Genomic DNA, 22,742 nt, shown 5'->3' with positions numbered 1-22,742 from the left:
TGGTCCGGCGCACCGGGGGGGGGGCGCGGGGGGTGTCGGGGCCGGGATCGGGGCGCTGCACAGACACGCGGCAGCCGGCAGTACTGGAAAGGGTTTTAATCATCATTAAATAGTTCATCTGTGCCGGACTCCGTGATTAAGCCAAGTCCTTGCGCGCGGGCCTCTGAGCCTCCTGGCGGCGCAGCTGCCCAGAGCTCCGGCCCCGGTGCCCTGTGGCCCCACCGGGCCGCCCGTGCCAGCGGAGCCCGGGCTGCCGTCACCGCTCCACGGCCAGGGCCTCCGCGGGCTCCTCGGGGAAGGCGATGCTGAAGATCTCGCGGTAGTGCTCCACGAAGTGGACCTCCAGGCCCTCGGTGATGAAGGCCGCCAGGTCGTAGAAGTCCTTCTTGTTCTCGGCTGGCAGCACGATGCACGTCACTCCCGCACGCTTTGCCTGGAAGGGAGGTGCGGCAGGTCGGCCTGGCGGGAAGGGCCCCGGGAGGCTTTGTGCACGTCCTGCCAGCACCTGTGAGCTCCTGAGCTCCCCTAACCGAGAAGCTGGCCTAGGAAGGGCCCAGTCTCCGGACCAAGGCCAGCGCATTCCCACGGCGCCCCCACGGCTGCTGTGGGGGTAGAGCTGACTCACCTGTGAGGGGCTGTGCGGCTGCCTCTGACTCCCCGCCCCCCCCCCCCCCCCCCCCAAGGGAGGAAAGCAAGGCTGGGGGGAGGGCCTGTGCATGTCCCAGCCACAGACTCTGCCTTGTCCAAGGGGCGGGGGACATGGGAGGGCCAGGTTTCAGATGGCAGGGGATGCAGGGGTCAACGAAGGGGGGGGGGGTGGAGTCCAACAGAGGGTCAACTGGTCAGGGTAGACCTCTCCTTGCAGCCCCTTATGCCAGCCCGTCCTGCTCTCTGCACCCCTCACTCTCAGTGCTTGGTTGAGGGGGAAGCAGGAGCCCTGAGGAGCTGAGGACCACTACAGGGCGGGGTCAGCTGGGACACTCCGCTCCACCTGGGGCTACGGCCACCCCCTGCCACTTGAGACCAACAGCACAGGTGCAAAGTCACAGGGCAGTGCCACAGCGTGGGGTCTCTGGTCCAGATTCTCTCCAAGGGGCTGGGGTTCCCAACCCCAGGGGGAGGGGGTGACACTCACTGCGATGGTCTTCTCCTTGATGCCACCCACCGGCAGAATCTTGCCCGTGAGGGAGACCTCGCCCGTCATGGCCAGGTTGGGCCGTACTGGCCGGTCCATGGCCAGGGAGAGCAGGGCCGTGACAATGGTGCAGCCGGCACTTGGGCCATCCTTGGGGGTGGCGCCCTGGTGAGGAGATGCAGGTGGGGGGTGGGCAGGCTGCACAGGGGCTGGGCCCAGGCCAGGGGGCTGGGGGCAGAGGTGGGAGGTGAGGCCTCACCTCAGGGACGTGCAGGTGGATGTGGGAGGTCACCAGGTAGTCGTTGGTGGGGTCGTGTTGCATAAGGAAGGCCCTGGCGAAGGTGTAGGCGATGCGAGCACTCTCCTTCATCACATCCCCCAGCTGGCCTGTCACCTCCAGGCTTCCATCCTTGTCCCCCTTGCTATCCTTGTCTCTTGGCCTCCGAGGGGAGGTCTCAACAAACAGCGTGGAGCCCCCTGGGAGACCAGCAGGCAGAGACTGAACAGTGGGACCCCTCAGATTCCAGGGACGGCTGCTCCCCCGACCCTCAGTGGGGCCACTAGGAACCCCTCCTCCACCTGCAACACTGTCCCTCCCCTAGCTCTCCCTGGCCTACTGCCCGCTCATCCTCCACGTCCCAGCCCCTGCACTGGCCCCGCAGTCAGACTGCCGCTGGCCTCTGCTTCGGCCTGCCCCCGTGTACATGGACACCGCGAGTGCGCAGCCTGCCAGCTCCAAACCCTGATTCCTTGAAATCCAGTCCAAGTAAGCAGACCCTGCACCCTTCAGAGCCTGCGTGCTTCCCATAGCCCCCCCAACAGCACCACCCTGCCGCCACCCTGGAGCTGAGAGACCAGCCTCCCTGCTGAGTGAGGTCACCTGGACAAGGAAGCCCCCTGCTGGGTGTCATTTCCCCCCACAAGGCAAAAGGGATTTCCCTCAATGCAAATAACCCTTCTTGATCAGCCCCTGGTGTCTCAACTCACTTCACTGAGTGGGGGGGAGGGGGAAGGGGTGCAGGACTCGGGATCTGCAGTTGTCAGCCCTCCTGCGTCTCCCAGGGAGGAAGTGCGGCACCATCCCCCTGACCCCGCCCAGCCCCAGGCCACCTCCTGGCCCAGGCTGCTCACCCATGGCAGTCCAGGCCAGTCCCATGACCACGCCAGGGGGCGTCACGTCGTACATGCGCTCCACAGTGAACACGGGCTTCCCCACAAAGTCCTGCAGATTCTCTGGCGTCACCTCTACGAGGTCCGCCTCCCCACTGACAATCTTGTAGGCGGACTTCCGTAACACCTGGAGCAGGCAAGGCAGCCGAGTGGGCATGGGCCCTCACCCCAGTTAATTTTTAACATTGTGGTAAAATACAAAACATGATCATTTCACCCCTTTGTAAGCTTACAGCTTCACGGCATGAAGCGCATTCACGTGGTCGTGCAGCCATCTCTACCGTCCAGCTGTAGAACTTTCCACCTCCCCAAACTAAGACCCTGTCCCCAGGAAGCACCGGCTTCCTGCTCCACCCCTGGCTCCCACCACCTGTCTCTGTGGACAGGATGCCTCTAGGGACGCCCCAAGGTGGGATCTGCAGGATGTGTCCTGCCTGGGGTGGCATCCTGTCTTCCAGGCCCTCCTTCCGCCGCACAGGCTGCAGACCCTGCCCTCCTGGTCTGTCTGCCCAGCTCACCTTCTCCACCTGCTTCTGCAGGTTGCGCACACCACTCTCCCGGCAGTACTGCTTGATGAGGAGGGTCAGCACGTCTGATGACAGCTTGGCTTTGCTCTCATCCAAGCCACACAGGGCACGGGCCTGAGGCACCAGGTACCGCTGGCAGGGAGGAGAATGCTGCCATTGGGACCCCAGGGCCTCTTCCATGGCTCCCACTTACCATCACACCTTCCCAAGACTGGCTTGCTAAGACCATGGAGGTGGGCCCAGCACCTGCCTGCAGGGAGCTCGACTCAGCCCCCAGGGTGGGGGTGAGCCAGGGGAAGGCTGCCCCAGGAGGTGACATCAAAGCTGAGACCCAAGGGTAAGGAACCAGCAAGGCAAGGAGGGAGGCAGGGGGTCTGGGCAGAGAGCACGGCAGGTGCCAGGATGCCCCATAGTGAGTGCACACGTGCCCAGCCTGCCTCTTCCAGAAGCTCCCAGGCCTCTGCTCCTGCTGCATCGTCTGCCCAGATTCCATTCCTGCCCTTCCTGAGACACCCCCCCTCCAGGAAGGTCTCCCCTGATCCTTGGGCTCAGCCCATTCCCACTGAGGATCCGAGTCAGGGTAAGCGGCTGCCACCCTGGGCAGACAAGAATGGGAAGGTCAGTAGAGGCTCCAAGGTCACACCCACAGTCCAGCCCAACTCCTGCCACACGGCAGTCAAGGGACAGTCAAGGGACAGACAGTCCTGAGCACTAACTGGGGGCGGAGGGCACCTGAGACACGAGGGGCACGACCATGCACGCCAGTACGTGGGGCGGCTGACATGGCCTGGCCCTGAAGCCTCTGGGAGTCCGTGTTCTTCTTGTCATCATTTTAAAGGTTTAAAAGTCCCCTGTCCAGGTCCCCAAGCCCGCCCCTCCTTGGCCAGGTGGGGAGGTCCCAGAACCCCTGTAACTACATCCACCTAGAGCTCACCTGGCTCCCCACCCAACCCAGGGGACAAAAGCCACTGTCAAGCCCTAAGGGCTGGGACCCAGCACCCGAGCTCAGGGAGAAAGTGCTCAACCCTTTACAGAACAGAAACACTGGGTTAGAAACATTTTCCCTTTCCTCTGGACGGAATCTGCTCTGCTCTGCTTAGCATCCTTCAGGGTAGAAATCCAGCCCCCAGCCTAGGGAGATCACGGACGTCTAGGAAACGCAGAATCCCGGGTGAGCCTCAGCCTAGGACACGTGTTATGCGGTCACAGAACTCGGGCACCCACGGCTGGTGGGAAAATGGGGGCAGGTGTGCCTGCACTGAACCCGGCCGCCCAGCCCCAGGGCCACCCCAGCGACAGGTGTGCTGCAGGATGGGGGTGACGTGCTGATGGGGCAGGTGACGATCAGGGCTGAGCACACAGTCCCCAGCAGTGCATAGGTAGGCCTGAACCCTGAAAGCCCAGGAGAGACTGTTCTCTCTGTCACGTTTGGGGGCAGTCTCTCCCTTGTTCCTGTTCTGGGCCCCGGGAGAATGGGGTAGCAGAAATCTGTACTGGGTGGGACTTTGACCCCAGGTCCTGACACCACAGCCCTGAGACCCTGGAGTTCTCTGAGAGGCAGGGTGAGCGGGGCGGCTGCTGGTAGCTACGGCCCCTCCCCACCACACCTGAGCCTGCGCAGTGAGGCAGCTCCTGGAGCAGGGCTTCGATGGTCAAAGGGATGGAACCTTCAGCCTCAGCCCTGACCCCCAGGGAGAGAGGAGGGCTGGAGGGGGAGCCAGTCACCAGTGCCTAGAATTTACTCAACAATGCACATGGAATGAAGCCTCTATAAACATCGTAGGCCGTGGAGCTGGGAGAAAGCGGAGGTGCTGGGAGGTGCTGGGTGGCGCACCCAGGGAGCGCACAGAAGCCCCTGCCCCCTTGCTGGGCTTGATGCAGCTTTTTCAGCTGTTCCCTAGTTGTAGCCTTCATGATAAACTAGTAACTACATGACCTAAGTTCCAGGAGCTGTTACAGTAAGCCACCAAACCCCAAGAGCAGGTTGTGGGAAAGCCCCACCCACAGCCAGCAGGGCAGAGGAAAGGAAGCCCCGGGATGCGCAACTGGCATCTGAGGCAGGGGCAGCCGGGTGGTCCTGAGCCGTCCGCCTGCGGGGTCTGACGCCAACTCCAGGCAGAACCGGACTCTGAGCTCCTGGACACCCAGGCAGAGAGGTGGGCGGGGTGGGACACCCGCGCTGGTGTCAGAGCTGTGCTGGTACATGGTTCACAGCAGGCCTCACCTCTGCTCTTGGTGATGCTCAGGCTACAGAAGTGGGCAGAGCCTGGCCATCCCCTCTCCGAGCAGGGCCACTGTGGACTGTCCCCCCCAAACCCCAGCTCTGCTTAGGAGCCTGGGCACGTGGGGGTGCTCAAACATGCCTCCAGCCCCCACTGCTGGGGGTACCCTCTTCTGTCTAGAGCTGGGGTGAGGGTCCTGCCCTCACCTCTGCGATGGCGAGCTTCTCCTGGGCCACATAGCCAGACACGTTGATCATCTCCATCCGGTCCCTCAGTGGCTCTGGGATGGTCTCGGTGACATTGGCCGTGCAGATGAACAGCACCTGGGGAAGGCGGCAGGGAGGTATGGAGGCCTGGCCACCCTGCCCCTCCCCACTGGGCCCAGCTCCCCGGCAGGACACACACCTTGGACAAGTCCACAGGCACGTCCAGGTAATGATCCAGAAAGTTGGCGTTCTGCTCGGGGTCCAGCAGCTCGAGCAGTGCTGACGAGGGGTCCCCCTGGTAGCCTCGGCCTATCTTGTCCACCTGAAGGGGCAGCAGAAGGCAGGTAGTTTGGGTACCTTGCCCGCTCCTCGCATCTGCCTGCCAGACACTCCTGGTGGGAGGTGGCTGGGTGGGACCAGATTTCACCAGCACCAGGGTGGTGGGGTGCGGGGATGGGAAGGGGGGCCAGGCAAGCCCTGAGCGAGGGGTACAAGGGCACACAGGGGATCTGCTGAGGCAGGAGAGACGCTGCAGTGAGGCCACCCAGTGACTGGGGACAACCAAAATGGCAGGGAACACAGGTCTGATCTTGGATACATAATCTGCCAAAGCTCTGACCTAGGAAGGCCCAAGGGACCGTGTCTGACCTCGGGGAAGGGTGCTAGGGACAGAGCCGTGCTGCCTTGTCAGCTCCGAGGCCGGCCCCACGCCCAGCCCTCTGTCCATGCGCACCTCATCTATCAGGATCAAGGGGTTCTCCGTCTTGGTCTTCTTCAGGCACTGGATGATCTTTCCTGGCATAGCACCCACATATGTCCGCCTGGGGGGGGGGCAGAGCACAGCAGGAGCGGCAGTTCCTCACCTGTCTGCGGCTGGCCATGCCAGCACCCCAGCACCCACAGGCCCAGCTTGCAGGCAGCACCAGGACCCCAGGGAATCCATGCACACCCTCCAGGGCTGCCAAGGGGCGGCAACAGCGAGACGCACACAGAGCGGCCCTGGTGCAGGCGGCACAGATGCTGGTAGCTGCCGACTGTGCGAGTCTGCGGGGCACCATCACCCCGGCGGCCTGTGCTCTCCGACAATGGGAATGTGGGCATTGTCCCCCCGCTCAGACTCGGGGCAGGGGAGCAGATGCAGAACCAGGTCTCACTCAGACCTGTCCCCCGAGCCAGCACCTCCTATCCAGACGGTGAAGCCCAGCCCGCACTGCCCAACCTAACAGAACAAGGAAACTCAGGAGCAGCCCGGGGCTGGCAGCAGAAATGCTCCCCCCAACCAGGTCCTCCCAGGCACAGTGTGGCCTACCAGGCCTCAGGGCCACTGGGCCCAGGGCCTGGACCCGGCTGGCACTTGCTGGAGTGTTTCTTGATGACCCTGCTCTACTGTCCCAGCTCAGCTGCGGGTGTCTGGCACTCACAGAGCATAAAGCAGACACCAGTGCTGTGCCCCTGAGCTAAGGCCCAGCGGGGTGGACAGACAGACAGTATGTCAAATGGGGGAGAAAATTGTAAGATAAACTTTATATGCTATAAAAATAAGGATGGGGGATTTAAAATGCCATTTCCGGGGCAATAAGTGGGAGGACAGGGAATGTCTTGGGGAGAGGCCCTGAGCAAAACAAGTGAAGAGGCAACCGTGTCGGTATGCAAAGGAAGAGGTTTTTCTGAGTCAGGGGAACAGCCTATGCAAAGGTCCTGGGGCAGGGGCAGGACCAGGCCTGGTGTGCTGGAAGCCCATATGGCTGGAGCAGAGGGAGTAACGAGGAGAGAAGAGAGGAAGGAGTAAAAAGGGTGGAGTATGCCAGGCCTTGCAGGCCTCAGTGTGGATCTGGGCTTTTACCCCAAGGAAGGAGGGAGCCCTGAGGGCTGTGGGCAGAGGAGGGTTTCACTGTTACCAACAGAGTAAGAGCAGGAAGTTCCCTGTTCTTATCCTTGTCGGGGAGCCCAGTGCAACATCAGCACAGAACACCTGCCCCTGCCCTCCTGGGCCCCTCTCCCTTGAGGACAGCCTCCAAAGTCACGGACGTGTACTTGTTAACAAACTCACTCAATGCCTCTTCTTGGCCTGGATGAGTGGGGTTTGGCCACACTATTGGGCATTCTCTGAGCCAGGGGCCCGGAGGTCGCTAGGACCTGCCTCTGCTTTCCCCACCTTCATCCTCCAGCCGGGAGCCAAGAACCCACACGCCTGTCCTGCCCCGCTGCCCTCTGAGCAGGCCCCACACCGCCTGGGTGCCTGGCACCACTCCAGCCTGGAGGCTCCTCACCCGACACCATGGAAGCCTCGTCTACCTCTGGCCCCACGGCCCTGCCACACTCCAGGTGCCGCCTCTGATCTGGAGCTCACAAGACACCTGCGTGCCTGTTACACTTGTGTCTCACCAACGCTACCCAAAGCAGCACCCCAAGCAGGGGCCGTGTGGCAAGAAGCCCCAAGAGAGCCCATTATGAACGCCCCAACGTCAGGGTGCCATACGCACAGCCAGGCGGTTTTCAGACCCTGCACACAGGGTCTCTGCTTGGGCCTGGCGAGAGCGTGAAGAACCAGGAGAGCTGCTGAGGGCTTCAACGGCGCGCCACCCCGTTCTCAGTGGGGAGACCACCTTGGCCCGGAACCCTGGCCACAGCGCTGGGGGAGCTGAGCTGGGGAGATGGGAACTAAAGTAGTGGAGACCATCCGCCAATGGCCTGGCGAAGAAATGTTCCTGCTGGTTGAAAGGCCAAGATTCTGAGCCAACGTTTGAGTGCTAGATGCAGTCGGGCCTGGAGTCCGTGGATACCGGGGCTTCAGTCACGAACCCCAGAGTGAGCACAGATCACCACACACTGAGGACACCCCTCTAATGAGCACAGAACGGAGCCGGAATGAAGCCCGACAGAAGGTGGGTGAACCATGGGGAAAGACAGCCAAGCCTACCTGTGCCCTTTGATCTCAGCCACATCAGTCATGCCCCCGACGCTGAAGCGGAAGTACTCTCGGTTCAGGGCACGGGCAATGGAGCGGGCAATGCTGGTCTTGCCCACACCAGGGGGACCGTAAAAGCAGAGGATCTTGCCCTGGGTGGAGCCTCGGAGCTGGCTGACAGCGATGAACTCCTGCGGACCGAGGTGGGTTCCCATGAGACACGCGCCACCCTTTCTGTGGGGCCAGGGCGCGGCCTGATGCAAGGCTCGCCACTGGCACGCTGCCTTTCAGGTTTCTGGGGGCGTGAAAGGGACAAGGTATATCCCAAAGGGCCTGCGCTGACTAGAAGGGTCACTGGCACCAAGAAGGGCAGTGGCCGACTGTGGGTGACCATGACCCCAAGCTGTGGTAACCCCTTCCTTCCACGTGCTGGGCCGTATCGATAATCCTAGGAAACCTGAGGCCCCCGGAGAAGGCAGGTTGGCCCAGGCTGCCCTTGCCACCACCCCTGAGCTGCTCCAATGCCAGTCCCCCCACCGGGAACCCTTCCCCCCTCCTTCCTCAGCCTCTGCTGATCCCCACAGCCCTGTCTCAGCCAAGGCCCTCCCACACCCTAGACCAGAAATTCCCCAAGGGGCTCCTCTAGGAACCCCCCAGTATGGGGGAAGCCTGGGTGCCAGGCTCTGGGGCACCCACCACCTGTGCCCAAATCCAGATGACAAACCTTGCCTCTCTCTGCCCACCCTGAGAGCATGGAACAAGTGACCAGGAGAGGCTTAGAGCAGCCTGTGCCCAAGGACCTACAGGAAGGGTGCAGGGAGCCTCAATGGGATGGGGGTGGGGGGAAGGCCTGGGACCCAGGGGAGGGGTGCAAGGGCCGCACCAGGATGCGCTTCTTGACATCCTCCATCCCATAGTGGTCCTCCTCCAGCACCGCCTGGGCCCGGGCCAGGTCCAGGTTCTCGTTGCTGTACTTGCCCCACGGGATGGACGTCAGCCAGTCCAGGTAGTTACGCGTGACGCTGCCACAGGACAGACAGGAGCCAGTGAGTGGGGCCCAGCCAGCTGCCCAGTGCTGCTGTTACAAACTCAACGTTGCCAACACCCACAGAGCCTGAAGCACGAACCACATCGCGGCTGGAGGAGCTGGGAACTGCCTCGATCAGCCATCTGGGTAAAGGCCACACTGTGGGAACTGGCACAGCTCCCAGCACAGGTGTTCAGCCTATTTCCGGGATCAGATGTGTGAACACAGGAACTGCTCAAATCCTATACCACGGGGGTGGCAGGGGTGCAGACGGGAGATGACCTCCCCAGGGCACATGCGAAACCAGCCTGGCTGGTGACAGGTCAGCGCTGCCCCAAGCGACCCCAGAGAGGGAGCCGCACACTCGCTGGGCAAGTATGGGCCCCCAGGAAGACGTGTTGACTTCCAGGCTCTCAAAGCCACGCAAAGAAGGCAGGGCAGGCATCCCGGCTGGAAGCACTGCTTAAAGCCAGACATCCCTGGGTTCAAATCCCTGTCCCAGCTTGGAGACCCTGGTCCCTGACTTGACTTCTCTGAATCCCTCCACACCGAGGCAATGGGTGACACACACTCTCCCTGGGAAATGGGTGACAAAGAAAAGTGTGTTCTGCACAGGGGCGCCCAGAGAGGACCGTCCCAGGCCAGGTGCTTCTCAGGGCCCCAGTGTGACCAGAGTGGCCAGGGGACCCAGCCTCCCAGACCCCGCTAGGCTTGGCTGAGGCCGGGCACGAGAGAGAGGGGGGCCACCCGGGCACAGCCTCCAGGGCGCTTACTTGAACTCTGACGAGTGGTTGTCCAGCAGCCCCAGCTTGCTCAGCTCCTCGTCCACCACGTCCATGACATGCTTGGGGACCACAAGCTCTTTGAGCCGCTCACGGAACTTCTCCTCAATGGCGTCCTTGTCGTCCTTTTCTAGGCCCAACTCCTTCTTGATGATCTTCAGCTGCTCCTGCAGGAGGTACTTGCGGTGTGTCTGCTTGATCTTCTCCTCCACCTGTAGGGTCATGAGGCCATGGTCACACAGGGTCACAGGGGGTCACACAGGGAGTGGCCTCCTGCAGACATAGGGGGAGGAGAGACCGTGTGGCCACCTCCAGCTCCCTCCCCTCTGACCCTGGTTCCCCAAGCAGTGGGGCCTGGAAACAAACCATGCAGAGTTCCAGGTGAGGAGGGGATTCGCTCTTGGTCCTGACCTCAGCCAGGTGAAGCTCGCCTGACGCCAGTGTGCCTCCCATGGGCACGGAGCTCCCCTGGACCGACAAGGCTGCAGGCAAGGGCTCAGAGGCCAGCCAAGACCATTGCCGCCTACACCCCCACTCCTGCGTCCCGTCTGGGATGCATTAAGAAAGAAGTACCTTGTGCTGGGGCACCTGCAGGGCTCAGTCACTGCAGCATGTGACTCCTGATCTTGGCGTTATGAGTCGGAGCCCCACATTGTGAGGAGACATAACATAAATACTAAAAATGAGGAGCAGTGTGCCTGGCTGGCTCAATCAGTTAAGTATCTGCCTTCAGCTCAGGTCATGATCCCAGGATCCTGGGATCAAGCCCCACGTTGGGCTCCCCATTCAGCAAGGAGTCTGCTTGTCCCCTTCCCTTTGTCTTCCCCACCTAGTGCTATTTCTTAAGTTAAAAAAAAGAGTTGCCTTGAGCTAATAACTAAGCATTAAATATTTTCCAGTTAAAAATGTAATGTGAAACTTCTTTTTAAAATAAAGCTAAATGGGGGATCCCTGGGTGGCTCAGCGATTTAGCGCCTGCCTTTGGCCCAGGGCGCGATCCTGGAGTCCTGGGATCGAGTCCTGCGTGGGGCTCCCGGCATGGAGCCTGCTTCTCCCTCTGCCTGTGTCTCTGCCTCCCTCTCTCTCTCTCTCTCTCTGTGTCTATCATAAATAAATAAAAATAAATCTTAAAAAAAAAATAAAGTAAAATAAAATAAAGCTAAATGGACACCTGGGTGGCTCAGTGGTTGAGCATCTGCCTTTGGCTCAGGGAGTGATCCCGGGATCCAGGATCGAGTCTCACATTGGGCTCCCTGCATGGAGCCTGCTTCTCCCTCGGCCTATGTCTCTGCCTCTCTCTGTGTCTCTCACAAATAAATAAATAAAATCTTAAAATAAAATAAAGCTAAATGGAAAAACTGAGTAAATTTGAAAAACATGACTGGTAATCAACTGACAATCCAGATAGCCCATGGCTTTGCCCACAATCAGGAAGGCAGGCCACAAAGAGTAGTCTTTTCAACCCTATACGGCTGGTTCACAATTTGCAGCATTTCCCCAGGACGCTGAAGGTAGAGCAAGCTCTGCCCCAATGGAGGCCATCCCCAGACCACGGGCTCTGGGCTCAGCGCTGGGACCAGCTCTAAGTGTTGTGGTGCAGAGCTTCCCAGCCCCAAATGAGAGTGACACCTGCACGCCACCCTCCCTACAGAGGCGTATCCTCAGCCCAGGCTCACCTCACGCCCCAGGCGCTGCTGCAGCTTGCTCAGCTCAAACTCCTTCTTGAGAAGGGAGAGGGCCTTATACAGCCGCTTGGGAATCTGCCAAGAAAGGGAAGATGCGAACGGTCAATCAGAAGTCGGCATCTCGGTGTCGGGAAGCACAAACAGGGCAGATCGACCTGGCCATGCGTCACCACTGGAGGCACGCCACCGCCTCAGACCAGCAAGCCCAGTTCTACAAACACCTCCCACAGATAAACTCCTGGACGTCTGCAAGCCATGGTCGAGGACATTCTGAGTGGTGTTGTTTATAACAGCAAAAGGCTGCTCCCAAGCCAAATACACCACCCATTAACCAAAAGTCACCTCCTGGAGGAATGCCATGCAGCCTCGACAGAGAACAGGGAGCTATGCGCGGCCTGACGGGCCAGGGCTAATGTGAAGTGAAATCACAAAAAGGAGTGGCGGACAAGCAGCCAGGCTGGGAGGGATCAGCACCGGGGCACGCAGATCAGCACCGGGGCTGGGGCACACTCACATTGGTTTCCTCCAGGACGTCCTGCAGCTCGTGGGACTCGGCTCCGGTCAGGGCAGCGCCCATGTCACTCAAGTAGATGGGGTTGTCCACCACCCTCTGGCCCGCCTGCATCATTTGCAGCACAGACTCCCTGGAAGGGACAGAGCAGTGCTGCCAGAGGCGCAGGGGTGCTGCAGCAGCAGGGGCTGGGCGCCGGCAGGAGCACTGGCTTATGTCTTTCCCCAGCAGTGAGGGTCCAGGCCCTGGGATGCCCGCAGAGAGCCAGGTGCAGGGCCAGTGGGGACACCCATCCTAGAGCCACAAAACTAACGACCCCAGGGCCACACACAAACCCCCTCCAGCGCCGCCCTCTGTGAGATTCCCTCCTTCCACCCGAGCTGATGACAAAAAGGCTTCCGGCCAAACCCAAGCCCATGTTAGTATGAACTGGGCAAAGAACCTGCACTAGGCAAGCTATGTCCCTCCAACCTCCCACCACAGGGCCCCTCTGCCACAACAGAAACAGGGTCTACTCACAGGGCTGGGCCCTGGACCCTGGATATCTGCCCCCGCAAGGTTTTCCATCAGGATGACGCTATGAGAAAGCCTCCCACCAACCCAGTTGCGGAAAGAGGCAGACAGACCCCAGCCTGGCCTCACAGAGGGTGGACCACACACTGGGACTGGGGTGTGGCACCAGGGACCAACCTGTAGAGCGGGTTCAAGGCAATGATGTCACGGATGGTCTTCACAATCTCAGCGGTCAGGGCCTGGCAAACAAGGAGGATGCCGTCAGTCCCTGGGGCCTTGAGGAGCCCCTCTGGCCTGGTGTCAGACGCCCAGGAGCACAGGTCAAATCCACCAGTCATGGGGACTCAGGATCAAGACAGTAAAAACGAAAACCAACACCTACCTCCCTGTACCACTCTGAAACTTGACCTCAGAATGAGCCATTTCCAGGACAAGGGGGGTACAGGGGGCTCCTTTATTTCAAACATATGTCTCACAACCAACACTGTCTCAACCTCAGCACACCCTGGTTTGAATTCTCCTCTGGGGATATGCCTACGAGTCAGCAGGGCTTTCAGCCTGTCCCCTTCCAGAACCTCAGGCCCAGGCTCCCTGAGGAGTGGAGGACCCCCTCTGCTGTAGCTACCATGGGTATCATGGCCACAGCAAGGACAGTAATGCTGGTGGGACCACAGACAGTTTATGGCATAACCACTGGAACCTCATGATTTCCAGAATGCAGCTCCCCACATACCACACCCCAGTGAGGTGGGCAGAAAAAGCAACTGCCATGCATTCCTTCACCGCAAGCACCCAGCCTCTGGTTAGCGGGTTCATCCCTGAAATGACAGGGCTGATCTTCCAGAAGGAATCTGTAGAGACCCCATGGTGCTTGCACAGACCAGTCTGAGCATACAGCCTCCTCAAGTCTCCCTACTCTTTTCCCTGCACCATTTATGAAGTTCACTGGTCTTTCTCCCACTACGTGATCCTCACAGGAAACTCTAAAGCTCTGCTGCCCCATCCAGCAGCCATTGGCAGCTATGCACAAATAAATTAGAACCGTGACAAAATCAAATATTTTGTTCCTCAGCTGTAGCAGCCAGAGATCGAGTGCTTGATAACCGGCGGGGCTAATGGTGCAGAACCAGAGAACATTTCCACCAGCGCAGCAGTCCTCCTGGACAGCGTAGTCCCATGGGTGTGGCTGCTGGCCTGGGCCCGTGGCAAATGCAGCCAAGCCCCTCCCAGCGCCCGGGGCAGATGTTATAACAGACTGCAGGACTCCTGCCCACCAAGCTCAGAAGCCCCAGAACTCCGTTCAGCACAGCGCCACAGGATCGGATCGAGCTGCAGCCACTCACTGGCCTCAGGAAGGCCTACAATGCCAGTCGGTGCTCAAGCAAGGAGCTTTCCATCACCTTTGCCTGACTTCACCCCTACCCACTGGAAGCAGGGCCCCTGCCTCTAACTTACACTAGGAGAATGGGCAAAGGGCATCTCCCACCACCTTGACAGATGGCTCGCAAGCTGTGAAGGCGGCAGGCAAGCCTGCATCTGGGGTCCAGGCGGCCAGAAGGCTTTGTGGCCTCGATGCCACTGGTAATGGTGAGCAGGCCCTGCTCCCATCCTCCCCGGGCTGGAGGGGAAGGAGCCAGCAAGGAAAGAAGGCAGGGGGCTCCTGTGCAGTGGCCACAGGCTGGGGCTGGACCCAGGTTCAAACCCTGCCTCCTTCACGGGAGCTAAGGGGCCCAGCACGTTTCCTTGGCCTTCTGGATGCCCGTTTCTTCCTAGGACTTTTGGGGTGAAAGCACATTTTGCATTCCACAAGAACCTGACAGCCATAACAGGCTAGAGCTTCTGTGAATCCGTACCCGTACCCAAGGAGCTCCCTGGGCAGCTGCAGAGACTTACTTTCACTTCTTCCGTGACCTGGAAGTCCTCGTGGACAACATTCTCAACTTCCACCATGAGCACCTCGCCGGGGGAACCCGAAGCAGGCTCCACCACCACTTCCATCGGGTGCCCGGCACCCAGGTCCTCCTCCACCTCCTTCTTGCCCCGCTTCGTCTTCCTGCGGGGCTTCTGCTTGTTTTCGGCTTCGGCCTCCTCCAGCTCCACCTCCAGCTGCCTGCTGATGTGAATCCTGAAGGCAGAAACACAGAGGTGAAGCTGCCAGGGCTTCTGGTGCTGATGACAAAGGGTCTCGCTGGGCACCGGGGCTACAGGTCTGGGAACTGGAGACCGAGCTGCTGCTCAGGACCCCATGACTAGCACATTCTCCCCCAGCACTGTTGGCCTCCAGCTGACCCAGCCATTCCATGTTCCAAGCCAACACCCCACTGTCCCCCAGAAACATCTGAAGTGTGATGGGTAAGTCAGTGGTAACCAGCTCTGGGGCCCATCACAAGCTGCGGGCTCAACCAAGCACAGCCTGACTTGAGGACTCCATCTGTCCCTCCCTCAGCCTCGAGCTCACCAGACTGTAGCTCCTTTGTGTTGTTCAGGCCTCAAATGAAGGGCACCTCCACAAAGAGGCCCTCTCTGACCACTCCTCTCAGACCTCTGATGTGAGGTCCTGCCCCCATCTATGCCTACTCATCACCCTGTCCATCCTGGCTTCCCCCCAAAGCTCCCACCACCGTCAGAATTCAGCTTGTGACCTGTTTTGAGGCTTATGTCCTCCCCTCCTGGGGGTGGGGTGCGGGCCCCTGGCCTGTTTCTCTGCCCTTACCCAAGTACCCAGCAGACACGAGGGGCCAAGTGATTGCAAACATGCCATATCACCTGGCTCCCGCCCCACAGGGTAACGGCCTGCCACCCTCCCCAGAGGGACTAGGACCCAGTGCCTGGCCATGACAAGCAAGCTGCACAGAAAAAGTAGGCCTGGCATCTGGAAGCCAGAACTCCTTCCATAAAGCACCTCGGAGGCTAGACCAACACTTGGTAGCCACTGATGTTTTCATTCTTTGGGCTGCACCTTCCAGTCCCTCCAGCCCATGAGGCACCCCCAGAAGGCAGAGCAGCAGCATCTTTCCTACAAACAGCCTCTAATGCAAATAGAGGAAGATGGGTGTGCGGGATTCATGGAGTGGGAAGGCCCTGGGGTTTCAGAGAACCAATGCCCGGCCTACCCCATTTCCCCTGTGTTCTGGGGGTGCTGCCTGCTGATACCAGAATGGAGCTCCAGGAAGGGAAGGACAGAGAACTCTAGCTTCAGTGAGTGCCAACGAGCGTGTCTGATGAGGGGCTATTCACAACATCTACTACGTTACGGCTAAGGACTCAGAAATGCTTCCCATGTGGATGTGACCGTGGCACTCTTGACAAGCACCCTGAGGACCAACATTTCTTGGAACACACATGAAAAGCTGGAGAGCTTCAACCCAGCTGTTCCTGCAAATTTTTCATAAGTGTGAAAGGATAAGTATTTCAACTGAGCTCACAGGCTGCATGGAGCCCTTTGGCGGAGTGGAGATAGAAACTACACAGACCAAAAAAAAAAAAAAAAAGAAAGAAACTACACAGACCAACAAGGAATGTGTCCAGTTGAGTGAAAAACTGCGGTGCCAAGCAGGATATCCAGCACGGTCTGCTGGCAGACACAGATAAGGGCACTTGGAACAGCTGACATCTAGACACACCTAAACCTGGGATATACGGCAACCCACTATATTTGTGATTGCTTTTGTGAATAGCGTGCTTAAGAAGTACAACCGGTCACTGACCACCCATACTGCCACTCTAACAAGGACCCAGAAGTGGCCTGTCTCAGCCACCTCCAGCTTCGGGCTAGCCCCTGCAGTGACAAAGCAGTACAGCTGACCAAGAAGGATGGTCAGTACCAGAACCTGGGGACACTCAGGGGCTCTCCTCCTGCCCCATCCCACACACTCGGGGCCCCGCACCTTCTGTGTCCCATGACGATCATGCGCAGCTTGTCCCCAAGGTCTTGCATCTCGTGGATCTGGACAAACGTGCCCGTGTGGTAGACCTCATCCAGGCTCTCAACCACGTCAGACTCGTTGCTGAGGGACAGGGACACAAAGGCACATCATCACAGGCCCTGATTCTCAGTGGGATGTCTCAGGTGAAGAAGGAGGAGGAAGAGAAGAGAAACACCCCTGCCAACCTCCAATGAAAACCGAGGGCAACCTCCTTGCTCCCACAGGTGAGAAGCTCCTGGCTAAGTCAGCTGTAAGGACCTGATTGGACAGAATGGATTTCATCCGCGCCTCCCACTACAGAGCCTGCTCAGAATGTACCTTCCTGCTCAGACTGATTCCTCCCTGCAGTCAAGGTGGGTGTACCTGAAGCTGTACTATCTGCCTACCAAGCTCTGCTCTGAAGTGGTCTCCCAGGGGGGTTTAACATTGGAGGTTAATATCTGCCCCGCCTCCCGCCCCCGCCACAACCTAAAAACACACGAAACTGAGCCAAGTCTTCAGCCCAGACTAAAAAAGCATGCTCAGTTCTTGGCCTGTGCTCAGCAGGTTTTGCTTGATTTCGGGTCGAAGGTCCAGGCTACTCTACGGGGCAGGACTTGTGGTGAGCTACACTCCAGGGCAACTTCAACGAAGGAGTGAAGGTAAAGTTACACTTACTTGTCATCTCTCTTCAGAAAGACGCCAGCATAGGGCTGGGCAAGACGGACTTTCCTTCTTAGCAGCTCAACCAACTTCTTATTTTTAACCTAGCATGACAAGGACCCCAAAGTGAAACACAAGGCAGGTTTTCTAGCTGACGTTTTGACAAGAGCTCTAACATTTTCTATTACGATGGTGGAGGATATGCTAACCTGATCCAGGACACTAATCAACACAGCCCAGGAAGCAAGCCCTCACTGGCCCCCGCCCCCAACAGATGTAGAGAATGTAGTGGGGCAGGCTGACAGGGCTGCATTCCTTGGTGGTTTCCCCCCTTCCGAAAGAAAACTCAAAGTAGTAGACCAAAGGTCAGAACCAAGAAATCTTTCGTAACAGCTAATTTCAAGAGCTGTTTCAGAGGTGAAATATCCTATTTGAAAATCTAGGCTATTCTAATTTATCAATGTCAGGACGACAACACAAATGTGCGTAATTCAACAGTGGCCCATCTCACAGGCTGGAAACTTGCTCCAACTTGCGTTGAAAGTATTTCCCAATCACATCTATACCCTTTTCATCAAGGACTGAAAGCCCTGGGATGACAACTATTATCCTGATGTCATTTCAATGGCAGGGAGACAGCTAACATCTTCTAGGGAACCTGTGATGGGGGCAGGAGCACAGATGTACATAAGGCTCCACTGGTTTCCTTCCAGCAGGCATTCATTCCCACCCCAGGCCCTAATTACATTTCAGGGCCCTCAAACTTCAGCAAGCATTGGAATTAACCTGGAGGACTTGCTAACGTAGATGGCTGGGTTCCAGCCCTGGAATTTCCTGACAGAGGCGGTCTGGAGTGGGCCTGAGAATCTGCATTTCAAACGAGCTCCCAAGTGATGCTCCCAGGGTTCGGCACCACTTCTGAGAACCAGTGTTCTAACTCTTCCCTTAAGAGGGGCTCTTAACTTATGGTCCAGGTATTTCTGACCCCGCAGACGTATCTTTCCCAGAGAAAAGGTCCAACACAGCCACCAGGAGTGCTATAAGACCACCAAAAATTAAGAGCTACTGATCTATACTGAGAGGCCACTCAAGGGGAGAAACTACTGGGGCAGGTTAGCCGCAAGCAATGTCCACCACAGGATCCAGTCAAGAGAGCTTTGCTAACAGGTTCAGAAACCTTTACCCGGTGCCATGGAAGTTTCCCTAATTCCTCTCTCAGAACAGCTGACTGCTGCCATCCCTGCACTTGTCCCCTCTCTTTGGCAGGATTCCTTGTCATCATTTACGTGGTAACAACAGAAACAAAATCCGTACCGTGTGCCAGTCTCACGCTTTCCACAGTGATTCATTTCACTCTCCCAACTCTGGGTAGGCAGACAGAATTTGCTGGAGCAATAATCTCTCTGGGCACGGGGGACAAGAGGCACCTGCCACTTTGCAGGGCTGAGGGGACCTTGCCTGAGCACTCCTGACCCCAGAGGCTGGCTGGGGTCAAAGACAGGAAAAAGGCTCCAGGGCAAGCTTCTGAAACATCAAGAGCCACCACATAGGAAACAGCAGCAGCTTCCGATTGAGGTAGGAGGCTATATCCCTGACACAGGGGAACTCACCTCTCTGACCAGCTCTAAGAACTGAAGTATGATTATGATGCCCATTTTGCTGATGAGAAAATGGAGGCCCAGAGGAACAGCTTTCTGAAGGTGAAGAAGCTATGTATGGGTGGTGGAGCCAAGATAGGAACCTACAGGCTCTCGGGCCTCTAAGTAACCACTACTCCAAACCAAGGAAGGCCCTTGGAAGAGTAGCCCAGACACATACAATCAGCAGGTGGGCAAGGAGACCGAAGGAAATCCTTCAGGCCTCAGATTTGTTTAGCAGAGACTAGAGTGTGAGTGAGAGGCTGCAGTGAATGCAGAGGCTGACTCATCATATGACCTTGCTCAGTTAACAGATAACCTTTCACCATGGCCTCTCATTTCCACATCATTAAAAAGAAAAAGAAAAAAAAAAAAAAAGACATGCAGGGAAGAAGGCAGGCATTTGGGTCTTTCCTACTCTAAAAACTCAAGTTTGGGCAGCCTGGGTGGCTCAGCGGTTGGGCATCTGCCTTCAGCTCAGGGCCCGACCCTGGAGACCCGGGATCGAGTCCCACATCGGGCTCCCTGCATGGAGCCTGCTTCTCCCTCTGCCTGTGTCTCTGCCGCTCTCTGTCTCTCATTAATAAATAAAGTCTCAAAAAAGAAAAAAAAAAACAAACCTCAAGTTCCTTGCACTCATGTTGCTCATGTTGCTTTCTATTACATCACCCGGGTCCATCTCTCCACCCCTTGGCTCTTAGTCTGAAACGATCTTGCTTCCTGTCTCCTCCACCAACATACAAGTTTCTTAGGCACAGGGAGTGCATGTGACTTATTTGCTGCTAAATCAATCCCCAGTGCCTGCTACATATGTGGCAGGAGGTCAAGAACACTCTGAATAGACCACAGTTGCAGCCCTCTGAGAACATCCTTTCCCCCCTACCTTCCTCCTAAGTCTGCTGTACTCTAGTTTCTGACTCTATTATCCCTATAGTAGTCACGGCCTTCCAACGCATAACTGACTAATCTTGCTCACGGCTTCTCATAACCTAGGAAGTAAGCTCCAAAGGCAGGAATTTTTATCAGTCTTGTTCGCTATTGCTGTGTCCCTAAGAACTGTATCTGGCACCTGGTAAGCAATCAAGAAATGTTTAGGGAAGGAATGCATCCTGATTCCAAACGGGCTCGCCATCAGACTGCAGACCGCCCCGGGTGACAGTGTTATGAAACATCTACCAAAACCCACATAAAAATTAACTGGGGGCAGCCCCGGTGGCTCAGCGGTTTAGCCCCGCCTTCGGCCGAGGGCGCGATCCTGGAGACCCGGGATCAAGTCCCACGTCGGGCTCCCGGTGCATGGAGCCTGCTTCTCCCTCTGCCTGTGTCTCTGCCTCTCGCTGTGTGTGTGTCTCTATGAATGAATAAATAAAATCTTAAAAAAAAAAAAAAAAAGTAACTGGGCCTCAAGACCGTTATGGTCCTTCCCAGCATCGGAGAGGTCTATAACCAGGACTCTAACTGGGCAGTCCGAAGCTCACTGGGTTCAACAGGGATCTGAAAGGGGGAGGGATCCGGCTCCAGCGCACCAAATTAGTGAGAAGACAGGAACTCGAAATCCAACTTTTAAGAAGCTTCATGCCTGGAAAACGTCGCGACACGAGAGCGCTCAAGGATCCCTCGGTCCAACCCGCTGCCTGCAGAGCCGGGGAAACTGGCGGCCGCGGCGGGGTCGCGCATTACCTCGATGATCTTGATGAAGCGCGGAAACACCGGGTTGCGGGTGACGGCGATGAGCGGCAGGTGCGGGAACACGTCCGGAATAGTCATAGGCGTCAGCGCCGTTATGATGGGGCCCTCCCCGCCCCCCGCGCTGCCCCCCGCGCCCGCGGACCCATCCTCCGCGCCGCCCTCGGAGGCATCCTCGCCGCTGGAGAACGCACCACTGCCGCCGCGGCTGTTCGCCTCCCAAAGTCCCCGCCACTGGCCCGCGGCAACCGGGCCTCGGCCCCACAGCGCCCAGGGAGGGGAGGCGTCGCAGGCCCGCCGGCCGCGGGGCAACCACGCTTCGGCGGCAGTCGGAACGCGCCCCCAGGCAGCGGCCAGCAGCGGCCGCCGCAGCGCCCAACACCGCGCAGCACCCCACAGCCGCACGTAGCCTGTGCCCGCCGCCATGGCCCGGCCATCCTGGCGACGCACGGGACTTGCGTCACTTCCCCTCGCCGGGCTGGTGCGCACGTGAGGCCCCGCGCGTACCCCGGGGCCCGCGGGGGGCGTGACCCGGAACGGAACGCGGCGGGGGTGGGGCTTACAGGAGCGTGGGGGCGGGATCGCGCTTCCCGCGCGCCGGAAGCGCCTCTGGTTCACGTGGAGGGCTGTGCGCGGGCTCCAGGGCTCCTGGAAAGCGAACCGCTGGTGCTGCGAGCGCAGTTGCGAGGACGCACAAGCATCCCGGTGCTTGCACTTGGGCTTAGGCGCGCGGGCGACGTGCGCTCACGCTCTGGAGCGCGTCCCGGTTGGTTGAGCAGCGTTTCCCGGGAGACCCTGTGCACATGCCCAACCTAGCCCGTCCACGGGTGGCCGTGTGCGCCAGTCGGAGGCCTGCTGGAGGGTTCGCGAGACGGTGAACGCAACGCATGCTCCGACTGGAGAGAGCGCGAGCGTCACCGCGCGCACAGTCAGGCGCTCGAGGAGCGGGGTCCCCAGGAGACGAGGTGCGCATGCGCAGACGCCAGGCCTCACGCGGGCGGGCCACGTGCTCAGGTTCCAGTCTGCGCATGCTCAGACGGTGAGGCGGCGCCCAGCGGCGGTTGAAGCGCTTGGGTGGCGTTGGTTCTTCGGACAAGATGCTGGTGTTGATGCTGGTGGCGATGCTGGTGGCGGCGACGACCCTGCAGCCCTGCTTGCTGGCCAGCGCTCGGCAGCTGTGCCGGTGGGGCTGCCTCCCCGGGGAGGGGGGCTGCCCGGGGTCGGGGAGCGGGCGCCGGCCCGACCGTGAGCTGAGCCTCCGCAGCCTCGTTAAGGCTTCTTAGCTTCTTGTTGGAGAAGTCGCACTTGGTGTTTCCGTTCTTTCACCCCAACTGCTCCAGCCCATCGCCAGGTCCCCCATTGCCGTTCAGAGCTTGGCCCCGATTCCCGCCCTCGGAGCCTCGTGCGCCGCCGCCACCCTGGCCGAGGGCTCTGCGACCCACTCCTGCAGCCGGAGGGATCGTGCGTAAACGAATCCGATGGGACATGCCCCGGCCCTGTTTGTGTGGCGCCAGAGATAAAACCCAAGCTCCTGGGGCAGCCTGCATTTCCCCACACGGTCTGGCACTCAGGACACTCTGGGGTGGGGCCTTCCTGTGCCCTTGAGAGGTTGAGCAGCATCCCTGGCCTCCAGTCGCTATAGATGCCAGTAGTCCTTCCTCCCCCAGGCTTGAAAATCCATCAGAAATGTCTCTAGTTAGGCACTGCCAACTGCCCCTTGGAAATTTGAGAAGCACGGATCTGGTACCTGCCCACCCCTGAGTCAATGCTCCAGTCACCCCATCCCTTGAACAAGCCCAACTCCGGCCAGCCTTGGGGACAGGGGAGACGGCGCTTCCTACACCCTCTGCCTGGCACACTTTGCTTCCAGATTTCTCCATGGCTGGTTCCCGATCCTGGTTTAAGTCATTCTGATCTTGACTTAAATAGCACATTTCTTTATTTAAAGGGCTCCAATCCCCATAATGGCTTTTTCCTGTCACTGACTTCTGTTACTGTTTTGACACACACCCCCTTTTTTTTTTTGTCTAGTGCTGTCAGTAGATTAGCTACACGAGGATGTGGAGTATTTATCTCACTGTGTACAGAACATTTTTAAATCTCAGTAAATATTAGTGAATACTGTATAATAGGTGCCAAGGGGGGTAAACAGATAAATGCTAACA

At 58.4% G+C, this 22,742-nt stretch overlaps 2 protein-coding genes across 3 annotated transcripts in view; one reads left to right on the top strand and one right to left on the bottom strand.

Moving 5' to 3' along the window:
- Positions 1-81: 81 nt before the first annotated feature.
- On the bottom strand, positions 82-21,030 carry LONP1 (lon peptidase 1, mitochondrial). Its single transcript, XM_026019393.2, has 18 exons — positions 20,572-21,030; positions 17,270-17,358; positions 16,574-16,693; positions 14,580-14,811; positions 12,864-12,925; positions 12,177-12,306; positions 11,654-11,737; positions 9,969-10,189; positions 9,052-9,190; positions 8,181-8,359; positions 5,994-6,081; positions 5,460-5,582; positions 5,261-5,377; positions 2,824-2,964; positions 2,267-2,432; positions 1,395-1,612; positions 1,136-1,300; positions 82-433 (listed from the first exon to the last, which is right to left on the bottom strand). Exons 1-18 carry the CDS (start codon positions 21,001-21,003, stop codon positions 257-259), a joined length of 2,883 nt encoding a protein of 960 aa, XP_025875178.1. The 5' UTR covers positions 21,004-21,030; the 3' UTR covers positions 82-256.
- A 120-nt stretch (positions 21,031-21,150) lies between these two features.
- The window catches only part of CATSPERD (cation channel sperm associated auxiliary subunit delta), a 51,529-nt gene continuing 49,937 nt past the window's right edge, over positions 21,151-22,742 (top strand). The window contains exon 1 of one of the 2 annotated variants that reach the window (XM_072721693.1): positions 21,151-21,616. In XM_072721693.1, the coding sequence (XP_072577794.1) occupies positions 21,465-21,616 (152 nt within the window). In that variant the 5' untranslated portion in view covers positions 21,151-21,464. The other variant, XM_026019394.2, reaches the window with a different exon arrangement.

This window comes from Vulpes vulpes, chromosome 9, assembly GCF_048418805.1.
Source record: "Vulpes vulpes isolate BD-2025 chromosome 9, VulVul3, whole genome shotgun sequence".
NCBI lineage: Eukaryota > Metazoa > Chordata > Mammalia > Carnivora > Canidae > Vulpes > Vulpes vulpes.
Note: the sequence above shows the minus strand (reverse complement) of the source record. Positions and strands in the feature narration are given on the sequence as shown.

What these genes read in the sequence shown, in the direction of transcription:
- LONP1 (XM_026019393.2), bottom strand. Translation starts at nt 21,003, where the DNA reads ATGGCGGCGGGCACAGGCTACGTGCGGCTGTGGGGTGCTGCGCGGTGT. An exon ending in GCCTTGAACCCGCTCTACAG is followed by an intron (nt 12,307 to 12,863) that starts GTTGGTCCCTGG and finishes TGTCCCTTCCAG; the next exon opens with GGAGTCTGTGCTGCAAATGA. An exon ending in AGCAGCGCCTGGGGCGTGAG is followed by an intron (nt 10,190 to 11,653) that starts GTGAGCCTGGGC and finishes ATGACCCTACAG; the next exon opens with GTGGAGGAGAAGATCAAGCA.